At 34.7% G+C, this 15,222-nt stretch overlaps 2 protein-coding genes across 7 annotated transcripts; one reads left to right on the top strand and one right to left on the bottom strand.

Annotated features, from left to right (window-relative positions):
- Positions 1 to 4,662: 4,662 nt before the first annotated feature.
- LOC121202844 (protein REVEILLE 6) lies at positions 4,663 to 8,077 on the top strand. 6 transcript variants are annotated; one of them, XR_005921994.1, is made up of 9 exons: positions 4,663 to 4,962; positions 5,435 to 5,492; positions 5,869 to 5,992; positions 6,080 to 6,247; positions 6,345 to 6,449; positions 6,535 to 6,644; positions 6,731 to 6,832; positions 7,496 to 7,603; positions 7,745 to 8,077. XR_005921994.1 is itself a non-coding variant. In XM_041107638.1 (9 exons), exons 1-8 carry the CDS (start codon positions 4,742 to 4,744, stop codon positions 7,571 to 7,573), a joined length of 924 nt encoding a protein of 307 aa, XP_040963572.1. In that variant the 5' UTR covers positions 4,664 to 4,741; the 3' UTR covers positions 7,574 to 7,603; positions 7,701 to 8,077. The 6 variants fall into 6 exon arrangements, 5 of the variants coding, with proteins under 5 accessions (XP_040963574.1, XP_040963572.1, XP_040963573.1 ...); XM_041107638.1 differs by having other exon boundaries at positions 4,664 to 4,962; positions 6,731 to 6,790; positions 7,701 to 8,077; XM_041107639.1 differs by having other exon boundaries at positions 4,664 to 4,962; positions 6,731 to 6,790.
- A 3,156-nt stretch (positions 8,078 to 11,233) lies between these two features.
- LOC107947319 (heat shock protein 83) lies at positions 11,234 to 14,694 on the bottom strand. Its single transcript, XM_016881940.2, has 4 exons — positions 14,230 to 14,694; positions 13,449 to 13,590; positions 13,053 to 13,333; positions 11,234 to 12,965 (listed from the first exon to the last, which is right to left on the bottom strand). The coding sequence occupies exons 1-4, from the start codon at positions 14,365 to 14,367 to the stop codon at positions 11,412 to 11,414; spliced, it is 2,115 nt and encodes a 704-aa protein (XP_016737429.2). The 5' UTR covers positions 14,368 to 14,694; the 3' UTR covers positions 11,234 to 11,411.
- Between the last annotated feature and the right edge of the window lie 528 nt (positions 14,695 to 15,222).

Consider the following 15,222-nt stretch of genomic DNA (forward strand, 5'->3'; position numbering starts at 1 on the left):
TATTCTATTAAAAAATTGGAATATTACAAACGAAATTATATTGATAGAGATTAAATACCCATGTTGGTCACTTGTCGTCGTTCAATGTTAGACTGATATTGCCCGTTCAATGGTAGACTGATATTGCCCGTAGTAGTTGGACGTAACGTGCCATAGACAATACCGATGGTGTGTGCGATCCCATAGGCTTTTCTATCTCTCAATTACTGCTAGTATTCCAATGCCCTGGTCTAATATAACGTAGATACCAGGTTGGAGGCAAACATGCCTCCTTAACCTAGAAAGAAAGAAATCTCAGTCATTACCTGACTCCCCCGATGTTATTGCAAATACAATTGGAAGGATTCTCCTACCGCCATCCTGTGCCACAACTAGCAATAGTCGATGGGTATATCTACCATATATAAAGGCATCATCAATTTGTACCAATGGCTTGCAGTACACAAATGTGTCCCGATATTGCTTAAAGCTAGAACAGACGCTTGAACACTTGGCATCCACGAAGCAATTGGTTGTTGTAGTACGCAGGTGTCATTTCAAGGTCTATTATACAACTTAGGACGTACCTCTCCAGCACCTAACACTACTGCCACACCTCATTATATAAAGCGTCTCACCCATTATGCATATTTTTCAACGCCTTTTACTTAGCTATCCATGCATTGCGGTAAGAGGGTATGTACCTCAATTGGATACAAATATTGGCAATTAAGATCGACACTGAAGTTCAGGGATTTGCATTCACCGTCGGTAGTATTAAGCGAGCTAACATATCTGAATTAATCTTAGGATGATCTTTTGAAACACCTGTCAATGAAGTACGTTAAATAATGCAACATTACATAATACAGTATTATTCAAAAACCTTAAACACTAGTGATACTGCACCGAAAACACATGTATGTGGACATTTGTACTTTTTTATTTCCTACAAGCTTGTGTTTTTCCTAACCGAAGCCATGATTTTCCATGACCATGTACCATCTTGCACTGTACCTTGGCCTCGAACTTCTCAAATTCGGATTTAACCACGTTATTGTTAATCCTATTCATGATGTTATGTTGTTTCGATATACCAAGAAAACTATCATTATTGGAAAACTCCTTACAAACTTCCAATTCACTCGAATCCAATGACGAACTTGTACGGTCACGCATTCTGTGTGGTAGATCTGGAAACTCTAATGCATCATCTACCGATAGATCGCCATTATGCATGTAGGCTGGAGGTGAGTACGCCTTGAATCGTGAATTTTTTCTTCTTCATCTGAACCCCCTTTAACATCATCAGGTTCGGTTGAAACAGGCTCCGATTCAGAAAATAATGCAACTTCTGCATCATCGAGGCTGGGCTCTCGAGGTGGATCCACATCGGACTCATCATCCAACCCAGCATTATCTATAACGTACAAGGTCCCCTCGCCGGTGGATGTCGTAGGGAGTACATCATCCCTTCTTGTGGACGTTTCTTAACGTCACCAATCAGATGCGGATTGTCAACCATTAGTAGTTGATGTTATTCCCCAGTACGTATTTCTAGCATCAAACATCGACCCACCGATGTACATGTCCCATCCACTAATCGAGTGTCGTGCAGGGGTTGTGTATTCCTTACTGTTACCAAACACGAGTGTCGTGCAGGAGTGTCGGGCAAGGGTCATGTATTCCTCTCGAACAGTAGTAGATGTTGAAGTCGCAAATGTTTCATTTGGCGATGAAAATTGTACATATAACTCAAGATAGACTGATCTACTAACGAGATGAATCTACACCATCGCCTCCAAGCTACGACAACCTTTGATATCATTTGAGTCATATGTCACTGTTTCAACTGAAGCACAAAATCGATACTTAATAGATGAAACTCTCATTGGCGCCTTTTCGAAGATTTTACGCCTAATTCTTTTACGAAGTTCTGTCAAATCTATGCTCTAGTTAAAAACTAGTTCTCCGATAAAAAAACGTCGTTCTCGGTGTCACGGACCTCACAATCATAGTAAATAACAACACTAATACGTTCACTCATCTTCAATTTTTATTCTACTTAGCCTCAAATTTTCTTGCTGTAACTTATGCAACCTGAGAATGAAATTTGACTCATTTATAGTTTAAGGCCAAACATGAACTATGTAGAAAAAGAGCGTCCATGTGGAAACACAAAACACAAAATTATTTTTATATTTTCAAATGTTCCCTAAACCCTAAACACAAAATTATTTTAAAAAACTAAACCAAAATTTAATTAATTTTCTTTAAAACCCTAAACCCCAATTTAATTAATTTAATTAAAACCCCAAAAACCTAATTTAATTAAAATTTAAAAAAACCCTAAACCCTAAACCTACCAAAAATCTTGAATTATTTTAACAAAACCCTAAAAACCCTAAACTAAAAACCTATAGGGACTAAACATGCAAAAAGCCCTAACCTTAGAAAAACACGGACTAAAACACGTCCTTGGGGGAGTGATTATACCACGTCAGTAAAGCACGTCCACATGGGCACGTTTTGTCATGACATGGTAAAATCGCTCCCCTAGGGATGCATTTTGCTAAAATCAACCATTTTCGATAATAATGAAAAAAACTAATCTATTTCCGTAAATAAAGTTAGAAGTTGGCCTTTAATGGTAAAATGATCGAAAAAGATGCATTTAATCTTAAAGTTTTTAAATTAAATAAACTCAAATTTAACAATCAAATGTTGACATTATTGGTCATGGTCAAGCCCCTGTACTTTTTAGAATTCAAGTTTTAGTACTCTCATATAATTGTGATGGGTTTTTATTTAGTTTCGTTCAATCTTTTTATTATTATACTTTTTATTGATTTGATTTTACGTGAAAATGGTTCGAAATGTATTTATATTTATGATTATATTGTATTTTTAATGTTAATTTATTTCAAATTTTAAATTTTATGATTTGGAGATGGAGATGGAGACTGGAGAGGGAGAGGGATATTCCTTGTACACAAACGTGAGTAAAATATAAATGCAAAGCAAAATTTATTGTCGGGCTTTCCCAAATGGGGTGAATTGAAAGGCTAAACCAAAATATCTCAAGACAGAAATATATAAATTAAAAGCAAGAACTGGGCAACTTAAATTGGGTCCCACACCAAAATATCTTATGCCGCAAAATCACGTGGTTTTCTGCTGGCCACTTAGCGCATTGGAATTCATCATCACCATCCATCTCATCTCCTATGCTTCTTGTTTTCGACACGTGCCCTTTGGTGAAAACCAGTCCTATCTCTTTTCTTGTCCTTTTCACCTTAGCGCCGGCCCTCTCCTCCACTTGGATTAGTTTGGTGTAGACAAAATCCTACGCATCCTGGTGTACCGTAACCTCATTGCCCAAATCCAAATCATAAACCGACTCAATTTAATCCATCTATTATTAAATGAAATAATTTAGTTTCTATACCATTAAAGAATCTGTTTTATATTCAATTTATAATTTCAAAATGCACAATCAGCAAGTTTGTGTTTGTGTTTCTAATCGTTTCTTAATTGCACGTTAACGTACAACTAACGAGCAATTTAACATTAGCAAGTTTCATGCATAGTATCTATTGTATAATAAGTCATGACATTGCATTCGCACTAAAGGTGTGCTTGATTGGATGGAAAAATGGAGAGACGGGGCAAAAATTAGAAAATTAGAAAGATAATGAATTTCGAGTGTACTTAATTGAGAAGAAAAGTGAGAGGGAAAGAAATATGATGGATGATTATTTTTCAAAATTATAAGAGGAGAGAAAATGCGAGAGAAATGCATGTTAATTCAAAATGATACGTTTTTCAAATATTTTATTTTCTTTATTGTTTACTCTCATTTTTCAATTTTATAAAAAAATGAATGGAAAGAAAATTTTATTTCTACCAAGCAATACGTATGAAAAGAAAATTATTTTTTCCATTCTATCAAGCAAAGACTATGAATTTTCTGATGGTTGAATCCTGTTGCCCGAACATAGTTGAAATCATGTGTATCCATATCTTTACAGAGGAATGTTAAAGGGGACAGGCGGGCCCTACACCTAAATCGAAGAATTATAATTTCGCATCCTTGTAAATTTATATAGTAAAATTATATTATGATCTTTAAAAAATAAAAAATAATTTATTTAATTTTTTTGGTTCAACTATTTAATTAAAAATAATCTTGGTTCGATATAAAAAAAAAGAAGAAAAGGTAAAACATAAAGTTGGCCAGAAAGGGTCTTTTATTAACTGATTTACTTTAAAACAAAGATGGCGCAGGTTGTTGGAATGTCTTCTTAAACTAATAAATTACACATAGTTGTCGTTGCTGATGCTGCTTTAATAACGTTTTATTTGGAATAATTTAAAAGTTATTTTTAAAAATTGAATGTATTGTCTGAATTAATTTTAATTACAATAGATAACATAATTTCTGATGAGCATATATATTGCTTATAAGGCATCTAAATATTTTTTAATAGTAATTAATAAATTATTTCTAATTATAAATTAAAATGGAAGGTAATATTATGAAATGCCTCATAAGAACGTATAAACAATAACAACATACACGTGGCAGACTGGTATTCGCTATATTTACATCTCGAATGGACGCCACGTAGCATCTAATCCACATCCTGAGAGCCCTTTATATACAAACTCAACTGCCTTCTCCAAACGCCACGTTGTTCGTTGTACTTCAAAAAAGCTAAAATTAAGGGGGAAAAAAAAGAAACCCTCCCAAAAATCTTACATGGTATCGAAAAACCCGAACCCGGCTGAGGGATTTTACCTGGATCCTACCGGAATGGCGTTGCCAGGCCTGGGACCCTTCGCCGCCACAGATGCGGCGGCGTCCACCGTTTCATCTTCCGAGGATCCGAATAAGAAAATCCGAAAGCCCTACACCATAACCAAGTCCAGAGAGAGTTGGACTGAACCTGAACACGACAAGTTCCTCGAGGCTCTCCAGCTGTAAATTCTAAATCTTTTCTCTCTCTAATTATTGGAAATTCCTTTGCTTCTTTTCAAATTAGGGTTTTTCCCTTTTTCGTTTGGAAATGGTTTACGTTTGTTATTTTGCGTGTCGGTTTTAACCTTTTGACTTGAAATTGATATTGAAGGCTTTTGTTTTTCTCCCTTAATTACTAAGAAGCTGATTTGAAATTTCTAAATCGGTTCTTGTTGAAAAGAATTTTATACTTATTAGTTGAAAATTGGATACTTGGATGACTGTAATTTGTTATGGACAAGTGAAAGGCACTGAATTTTGATAAAGCCTTTTTTGCATATATTTGAATTCATGCACCAAATCTGGCTAAAACTGTTATAGTATAATATGTATCATTGGTTCTGAGTTTTTGAATTATGCACTTTGCATGAGTTTGTTCATCGAAAAGATTTTCCTGCTCTTGCTAATTGTTGCTGTTCGATTGATTATGCTCAGATTTGACCGTGACTGGAAAAAGATCGAAGCATTTGTCGGGTCAAAGACTGTTATTCAGGTAAGCTGTAATGTATCTAACCCTTTATTACTTTAGGCAAGTTCCGTTTTGCAGTTTGAAAGGAATGAGGCAGGAGGGTGGTTGAGGAATGAAGGATATCTTTTATTCCTTTCAGTCGAGTTTCGTTTTGCAGTTTGAAAGGAAAGAAGCGGGAGGGTGGTTGAGGAATGAAGGGTATCTTTTAGTCCTTTCAATCGTAGTTAGTAATCTCTCCCCTGGATCCTAGGCTTTCTGATGTTTCGGTAAGAGGCAACAAATTTGTGATGATGTGAAAACCAGTGTAGTTTCTAATTAGAGGTTGTTTGTTTTTAACAATTATCTGTGGGCGACAATGCCCATAACAAACATTTAAAATGACGTGCCCTTTTTTTTGCAGATTCGTAGTCATGCCCAGAAATATTTTCTAAAGGTTCAGAAGAATGGAACAAATGAACATCTACCTCCACCTCGACCTAAAAGGAAAGCAGCTCATCCATATCCGCAGAAAGCCTCAAAAAATGGTGAGAATATTTTATCCAAAGTATGATCAGTGATCACAGAAAAAACTCAACATAAGAAATCCTGACTCTCTGTGTCACATCTGGCAGTTCATGTACAGCCACAAGCATCAGGGTCTCTTCAATCATCAAATGCATTAGTTGACACTGGATGTGTTCTGAGATCTGATCCCTCATTGATGCTTATGAACCCTGTTACTGCTGCGTCTTCCTGGACACACAATGAACAAACCATCAGTTTCTCAGAAGCTAAAAAAGGTTTCTTATTCTTCCTAATTCTATCATTTCATTTATGGTGGCAGTGATCCCTTAGGAGTCAAGGTTTTGATTATTTGATGTATACTTTCAATTTTAGGTTCTGGAATGGCCAATAAATCTAGGGGCAGCTCAATGAGCACCCCACAAAGGTGTCAAATTGGAGAGATGACTAATCAGGGAAATCATGGTCATGCACTAAGAGGTTTGTGTTAGTGCTAATTGAATATTTTAATTTTTTAAGTTATATTATCCTCACATCCTTTAAAATGGCTTTTTGCTTGATGCAGTGTTGCCTGACTTTGTTCAAGTATACAGTTTTATTGGCAGTGTCTTTGATCCAAACACTACCGGTCATCTGCAGAAACTTAAAAAGATGGATCCCATAGACATTGAAACGGTATATATGTGTAACCATGACATTTTATACAATCTTGCTTGATCATGCAACATTTGTCATTGCTTATATTTCATTCTTTTATTCAGGTGCTGTTGTTGATGAGAAACCTCTCCATCAATCTGACAAGTCCTGATTTCGAGGATCATGTGAGTTTCTAGCTCTTACTGATGGTTGCTTCTTCCTCCAGGGTGAGGCAACTAGATTAGTGAAATTTGTAATGCTCTGGTACTTGGTATCCTTCTTTGCTTTGGTAGATCTCTTCGTAGTAGTGTTGCTCTTTTTATAATGGGTCAAATGGTTGAATACCAAGATATTTCCTTTGGCAGATATGATTTGAATTGCATTATTGCCTAGCATAAATCAGTGGGCCATCATCTTTGGTTTCGACAGTTTGCATCCCTGTGCTTTCTGCCATGTAAACTGCCATGAGTTTTATGTTATAAATCTGACAGTTTGACTAAGAAATGATGAAGTCTTTTGATATTATAGATCTATCTCGAGTGTAATGCTCTGTTGTATGATTTATTTGGCTTGTTCAAAGTTGTTCCATGATACTTTCTCAGACTCTAAAACACAAAATGTTTTGTTAAAACATCACGGCTCGGCTATTTGGCTGGAATAGAATGGAATGAATAATGGCATGCCTCTCTTTTTTAATGTTATAGTGTGAAGTCTTGATGTAGCATGACTATTTAGCATAGCCCTGCTTGTCATCTGGTAAAAGGTGTAGTTTCGTTTTAACGTTCTTGCTTGGAGTCTTTTCTTTGGTTTATTTTGTGGGACTTTTAAAATCTTTCATTCCCTTCATAATTAAAAAAAACCGTTAGTTACATTTTTATCTTTTGATGCAGAGAAAGCTGCTTTCTTCCTACGAGATTGACACAGAGACAAATTATCATGGTGGTGCGTGTAAAGCTGTCGGTACTTGACAATGACCTGTCTGGAAATTACTTAATAAGGTAGGTGATGGCATTTGCTTTTAATTTCATCTTTGTTCATACCATCTTTTATCTCATACATATTAATTAATATGGACTCTATTTTCATGCCAAGAAGCTCTAGAATCAAAAAGCGACATATACTATATGATGTTCCGTTAGTATATTTATTGTTTCTCAGGATCACCGGCTGCAAATTTTCCGAATAATTTCCCCCATTCTGCGGTCGTGTATATACACTGTGAGAGAACTGGGTGCAGCAGAATGAAAGGAAAAAGAATGGCAAAGAGAGTGTACAGTGGTTATCTTTTTGGTTTTTTTTTTATTTTATTTTTTTGAAGGGGGTATTTTGTACAATACAGTGTCTCGTGTATTCAATTTTTGACTGCTTGTTTTTATATATATGCTATGTTGGTATATGCACATAGTATTTATGTAAGAAGCTGCCGCTAATGCTGCTTTGGGTTATATTATATACAAAAATCTGTTTTTTCATTGTTTATTGCATTGTATGCATTAGAGCTGTCCATAGTTGGGTCCGTTTGAGTTGCTGTTTGGTTTTAAAAAAGTTTCAAACTTAGGCCCGTTTTGGGGCCAACCTGGCCAGCCCAAAAGCTTGTTTCACTATCCAAAATATTAAATAAATTTAATAGTATTTTTTATTATTTAGACTGAATTCGAGCTGAATCGGTTGTGAGATAGAAAAAACATTATTCAAGCTCGGTCATTGGACAGCTCTAAGCGGAATAGAGCTGTGTAAAGCTGTTCTTTTCTTCCCAGAAATTTCTGGGGGTGAGATTTGGGGTTTAGCATGGCTCTTTGGGGTTTTGAGTGAAGGGTAAACTTTTTTTCTTAGATTGGTTTTGTATATATATATTTTTGGGAATTATTTTCACGCAACCATAAATTGTTAGTCAAAATTGCTTTTCATATTTGTTGCACAATACGTTTTTACTATAAAATTATAAAAATTATTTCAAATTTATTTAAAATGTTGTCAAATTCAAAATCAAATTATATTTTATTACAAATATATATTAAATATCTAAAATTTATTTTATACTTAAATCATGTGAGATAAATGCATTAACTTTTTATTTGGAATACATAAAATAAATTCAATTACATATTCGTTAATAATAAAAATCACTGGAAATGTTAGTATTTTATTTGATAGGGTAAATTCAAGGTGTATCTTAATAAAGTGTTCAGAAATGCAGGATTGAAATTTTAAGATATGAAAATAGCAAAGGTCACCTAATATGGTCAAATAATGGATCATCCAATGCTTTGTTGTCTCCAAAACCCATAAACTTTTACTTCTTTGGGGGAATTTTGCTTTTATTTGGTTAATCGGGGGTTGCATCGTATCTCATTGTATTTTTCCTTCACCGTTGGGATATTGTCAACGTCACTGGCAACCTTCTGGATTAGTCATACCATTTTTTTGTCTTTTACTTTGATTGTTGGGCAGCTCTTCACCACTCTCCGATTGTATTTTCGACGTCATGGGAATCGCTTTCAGAAAAATAATGTTTAGCTTTGCGTTAGGGCTTTGCCTTTCTCGTCGGAGGCTTTTTCCGAGTAGTGCCCATTATTTTGGCATCTCTCCCCTCTATTGTTTAAGATCAGTGACAACATTTCACCACTCTCAGAATGAAGACCCGGAAAGAAGATTTTTTGCATTAAGAATTTTTTTTTTTTTGCTCAGAGATATTTTTATTTGTTTTACTTAGTTGAACATTAAGTTAGATATTTATGAATTTAATAATTGCCAACCATCTCAATCAAAATATATTGCATATTGAAAATAACTCATTCTTTTCCAGTCACAAATATCTTCGCTTTATTTATTTCTATATATATGTTTTTTACACTTAAAGCTTTATACGTTTTTACCGCAAGGATATTTATGGATTTTGATATTTGCAAATATATATTTCTTCATACTAAAAAATAAAACAGATTGGTATACTACTCGTTAAAATTAGCCTCTATATTTTTATTTTTTAAACAATTTAATTTTTTTTTCTTTTCTTTTCCTTTAGTTTTAACAAATAGAAAGCATAGAAAAAATTACATTAAAAGAGATGGAGAAGGAAGGAAAACAGAGAGAGAAGCAGAAGAGAATGAAAAAAAAAGTAAAGTAAAAAATACATAAAAAATTTTTAAATTGCTCAAAATGAAAAAAATATGGGGACTAATTGTATAATTTAATCTAAATTTTTATTTGAAATGATGATTTAACATACCATGTCAACTTATCATTACACCGTTAATAGTAATTAACGGTTCAGTGACTAAAATATTACATGTTAACATAAGTGACTAAAACGTAATATTTTAAACATAAGTGATTAAAATATAACCCAAAATAAACAAAAGTGACTATTTTAATAGTTTACTCAAAATAAAACAGATTGATATAGTATTTGTTATACTAGGATGGATGCAGATATTAGTTTAGGATGCTCATATTACTAGAAACTTATTTTATTTTTTAAATTTAATTTGTTTGAACTAACTAAATGCAGTTTCTAACAAATTTAAATATTCAAAAAAATTAATGTCTTAAATTCGAAAGGTTGATACTTGAAATTTATTTTCGGTAATAAACAGATTCAAATTTTCTTAAAAAAAAGCCTTATTAATTCGATTTCTAATATGGCTTAATGCAATATTTGCCCTCTAAGTATCTAGATTTTCTCAATTTAGTATTTAAAATATTTTTTCATAATGCTTTGATACATTAAAGTTCATTTCAAGCGCTCTATTTATGTAAAGCAGTTATGCAGCTAAAAAAAAAATTAAGTATCAAATTGAGAAAAAATAATTATTTAGAGAACAAGTAGTTCAAATTAAAAAAAGTAATTTACATTTTGGTCAAACAATTTTTAAAAAATTACAAAATTGACATTCGAAAATTTTAATTTAAATAACCCTTGGTAAAATCTCTTTTAGATTGTAAATCATTCTAGTTCTCTTTTATCGTTCCCGGTGATTGCTCTCAGTAACGAAGTATTTGGCTTGTTTAGGGAGCTTCCTCGATTTGAACAAGAACATTCGAGGTTGGGTGATAGAAATGGTTATCGTGGAGATCCTCGGCGAGGGGATGGTGATAACGGAGGTGCCCCAGCAGATTCCCAGCCTGCTTTCAGGGTAAATTTCATGTGTTATATCGGCCTTAGTGCTTAAATGGGCTCCAGTTTATTCCCTTTTACCATCGATATGTTGGCTGTAATTTCTTTTTCCTTGCTTTGAAATCTGGGTAGGCGGTGAAATCATTTGATTTAAAATGATGAGGTTTTGAGAAAATTCAGGTTTCACTGTAATGATATTTGATATAAAATCAAATAAATATTTTCTGATTAGAAAAATTGAATATTTAAAACGTTATGAGTTTTAATTTTATTATAATCAAGATTTTAATAGTTTTAAATAAAAATATATAATAACATCCTCGGTGAAATGGCGGCCTTCAGACGCGGTGAGGGAAGTTATAGTACCGTACCATCTGGTCCAATCTTTAACAATGCTAATAGGATTTTGAAATTTTTTTTCATTGAGCTTGACTTGATCGTCTACGTTTTTAACCTTCGTTTCATTATTTAATCTTTTCTAATCTAGATGCAAGTTACAGAAAAAAGTATGAAAACTGAACAGCATTTTGCTTAATATTTTAGATCATTAATAACATTTGGACAGCAAGAAAAAGAAAAAAGAGACGAGAGAAGACACACAGACAACTCCCTGTAGGACTCCTTTTTTGACAAAAACCAAAACCATGAAATCATCAGAAAGCAGAAAAGTGAAATTAATTATGATTTTTTTAATCCACCTCTTCCATCTTGCTTCCCTCAGCTTCATCTTCCTCAAGAGTAGGCATGTCCGCATCATCACCACCGGTCTCATCCTCATCAATACTTAGACCCAGCTTCAGCATTCTATGGATTCTACCTGCGAATGTGTTCGGATCATCCAAGCTGAACCCAGAGGTCAATAGAGCAGTCTCGAACAGCAACAGTACGAGATCCTTAACGGACTTATCATTCTTATCGGCTTCAGCTCTCTTCCTTAGCTCTTCCATTATTCCATTATCGGGATTAATCTCCATTGTTTTCTTGCTGGACATGTAAGAACTCATGCTATTATCTCTCAAAGCTTGTGCTTTCATGATCCTTTCCATGTTAGCAGTCCATCCGTACTCTCCGGTGACCAGACAGCAAGGTGAGTCGACAATCCTGTCGGAGACAACAACTTTCTCCACTTTGTCACCTAAGATATCTTTGATTGTCTTGCAGAGGTCTTCAAAAGACTTCTTTTTTTCCTCCTTTTTCTTTTTCTCCTCCTCCGTCTCGTCCTCGAGATTTAAACCTTCCTTTGTGGCAGAGACAAGCTTCTTACCGTCGTATTCCTTCAACTGTCCGACCGCATACTCATCAATGGCATCCACCATGAAAAGAACTTCGTATCCCCTCTTTTTCAGTTTCTCCAAGAACGGAGAGTTCTCAACGGCCTTCTTGCTTTCACCAGTGATGTAATAAATATCCTTCTGGCCCTCCTTCATTCTGGTGACGTAGTCTTTCAAGCTCGTCAACTCGTCACCGCTCTTCGTCGAGTGGTATCGGAGCAAATCAGCCAACTTAGCCCGGTTTTGGCTGTCTTCGTGAATACCCAACTTCAGATTCTTCGAAAAAGCATCGTAAAATTTGTTGTAGTCCTCCTTGTTCTCAGCAATCTCGTTGAACATCTCAATACATTTCTTCACCAGGTTTTTCCTAATCACCTTCAAAATCTTGTTCTGTTGTAGCATCTCACGAGAGATGTTAAGCGGCAAGTCATCAGAATCCACGACACCTTTCACAAACCCAAGGTATTCAGGGATAAGCTCCTCACAATTGTCCATAATGAACACCCTCCTAACATATAGCTTGATGTTGTTCATCTTCTTCCTCGTATCAAAGAGATCAAATGGAGCCCTCTTCGGTACAAACAGAATCGCCTTAAACTCGAGCTGACCTTCAACAGAGAAATGCTTGACAGCAAGATGATCCTCCCAATCATTAGTCAAGCTCTTGTAGAAAGAGGCATACTCCTCTTTACTGATCTCCTCGGGTTTTCGCAACCAGATCGGTTTTTGCTTGTTGATGAGCTGCCATTCATGAGAAACTTCCTTGATCTTCTTCTTCTTCTTCTTCGATTTCGACTCATCCTCTTCAACATCCTCGACATTTCCTTCCTCATCTTTCTTGGGTTCATCTTCCTCATCGTCACTAATTTCTTTCTCGGTTGTCTTCTCGGTCCAGAGGTATATCGGATAGCTAATGAATTCAGAGTGCTTCTTCACAAGGTCCTTAATCCTCCTTTCCTCCAAGTACTCAAGCTGTAAATTCAATTTAGAAATAACCATTTAGCTTTCCTAAATTATAAACACTAAAGTTCATTTTCATTAAAAAAGCAAAATGTTTACCTGATCCTCCTTAAGGAAAAGGGTAATTTTAGTACCCCTACCGAGTTGCTCTCCATTAACATCCCTGGTGACCGTGAAAGAGCCACCAGCTTGAGACTCCCAAATGTACTGCTCGTCATCATTGTGCTTTGTGGTCACAATGACTTTCTCAGCAACTAGGTAAGCAGAGTAGAAACCAACACCGAATTGTCCAATCATACTAACATCAGCTCCAGCTTGCAATGCTTCCATGAACTCCTTGGTACCAGACCTTGCAATTGTACCCAAGTTATTCACCAAATCTGCATATACGAACAACAAAGCTCAAGTCAAGAATCTATGGTAGTACCAATTACCGCAAACTATCAACACTATGGCAGGCGATTTTAAGAATGTGAATATAAAGCGACATATTACCTGCTTTAGTCATCCCAATACCACTGTCGATGATGGAGAGGGTCTTGTTAACCTTGTCTGGTAAAAGCCTAATGAAAAGCTCAGGTTGAGCATCTAGCTTGCTCTTATCAGTCAAGCTTTCGAATCGAATTTTATCCAATGCCTACACACCATCACATAAAGAAAACTTAGATCGGCATATTCTAAGATCTATCGCAAAATTCAAATCGAGTTCACATCTATCAGGGATAATTTTGATTGAAATATCCTTATTCAAATCCATTTTATTTCCAGAGTAACAATTACAATTAAAATTTTAGTTAAAAAAAAGCAATTACAATTAAAACATCAAAATCTATTATAAAATGTTTATATATTGAACTTCCAGAAGATCAAAATTATTCGAATATCTATCAAATCACTAATTCAAATTCCAGTAGTAGCACTCAAAATAAAATTGCAGATAACAAAGGAATCTGAACTTCAAACAGATACATGAATCCGCATCTTCTACAGAAAATGAAGTTACCTAACCACTACGAATTACGATCCCTAAATACTCGGTAAAACAAATTGATTTACCATCCACAAAATATTATCAAAGAGCAAATCACCACTTTGAACAAAAAAAGGACGCCAAACACTGGGCCAATCAGAAAAAAGTTCATTTCAAACATCAAGCATCCCAATGCAAACCTTAGCGTACAGATTTTCATTCTAACACACATAAGAGAACATAGGCGTAGGAATATTTATTAAACAGAAAAGAAAACGCAAAAACAGAGAGATAAAGAATACGTACGTCAGAGGCATTGCTGATAAGCTCACGAAGGAAAATCTCCTTGTTACTGTAAAAAGTATTGATGATCAAACTCAAAAGCTGATTGATCTCAGCCTGGAAGGCAAAGGTCTCTGCATCAGCCATCTTCACGTCCGCCATTTCCCTCGTACACAACCAAACAGAACAGAAAAACAAAGCAAATTTGAAAAAGAAAGGTGAGCAAAGAAAGTTAAGGGTTTTATACTTTGCTTTGTATAACAGAGAACTGATCTAATTTCAGAGAAAAGAATTTGAAGGTATTTATATATTGAATGAAGTTCTTCTGGTCCCTTCTTCTCAGCGTATATTATTTTAGCGAGGGAAAAAGAAGGGGGCGGGTGAGGGGTTCTGGATGGTTCTATGAAACGATGCCGTTTCTGTGATTTTCTTTCTGTTTGTAAGCGAGTCAACGGTGGTCGGTTTATGAATTCGAATTGTTTTTTTGCGGTGACGTTTTTGTTTGGCTGGGTGAACCGGGGGTTTAGGAAGAGAGTCGAGAATGTTCGCGCCAGCTATGATTATCTCGAATGTTCCCATTCAGGTAACCGTTTTTTTGGATGATCGTTGATTAGTGTATGCTCCACTCGTTCAATTTATCCTTATGTTTTTAATATGAAATTAATAAGTATTAAACATATGTTGTATTTTCAAATTTAAATTTTTTGATAAAAATAATATACTTCTAAAATATTTTTAAAAAAAAGTATAAGCTCGCACAAGATTATGAGTTGTATAAGGGATTAAATTTTAACCGCAAAACATTCAATTTAGAATGTTGTAAATGTAAGGTTTAAATAAATTAATTATAAAAGGGTTTAATCTTTATAAAAATGTTTACATTTTTCAACTCAATTTAAGTAAAAATCAAATAAATATATACGTGAAGTCAAAAACTTTTTTTAGGAGCTGAAATTAAATTGTAATTTTTATGATAGTAAAAATATAAATTTTAAAGGATTAAATTAAAATTTTATT

Source organism: Gossypium hirsutum, chromosome D12 (assembly GCF_007990345.1).
Source record: "Gossypium hirsutum isolate 1008001.06 chromosome D12, Gossypium_hirsutum_v2.1, whole genome shotgun sequence".
Lineage (NCBI taxonomy): Eukaryota > Viridiplantae > Streptophyta > Magnoliopsida > Malvales > Malvaceae > Gossypium > Gossypium hirsutum.

What these genes read in the sequence shown, in the direction of transcription:
- LOC121202844 (XM_041107636.1), top strand. Translation starts at nt 4,742, where the DNA reads ATGGTATCGAAAAACCCGAACCCGGCTGAGGGATTTTACCTGGATCCT. An exon ending in ATCCCATAGACATTGAAACG is followed by an intron (nt 6,645 to 6,730) that starts GTATATATGTGT and finishes TCTTTTATTCAG; the next exon opens with GTGCTGTTGTTGATGAGAAA. An exon ending in GTCCTGATTTCGAGGATCAT is followed by an intron (nt 6,791 to 7,495) that starts GTGAGTTTCTAG and finishes CTTTTGATGCAG; the next exon opens with AGAAAGCTGCTTTCTTCCTA.
- LOC107947319 (XM_016881940.2), bottom strand. Translation starts at nt 14,367, where the DNA reads ATGGCGGACGTGAAGATGGCTGATGCAGAGACCTTTGCCTTCCAGGCT. An exon ending in TATTGGGATGACTAAAGCAG is followed by an intron (nt 13,334 to 13,448) that starts GTAATATGTCGC and finishes TCGTATATGCAG; the next exon opens with ATTTGGTGAATAACTTGGGT. An exon ending in TTTTCCTTAAGGAGGATCAG is followed by an intron (nt 12,966 to 13,052) that starts GTAAACATTTTG and finishes TTGAATTTACAG; the next exon opens with CTTGAGTACTTGGAGGAAAG.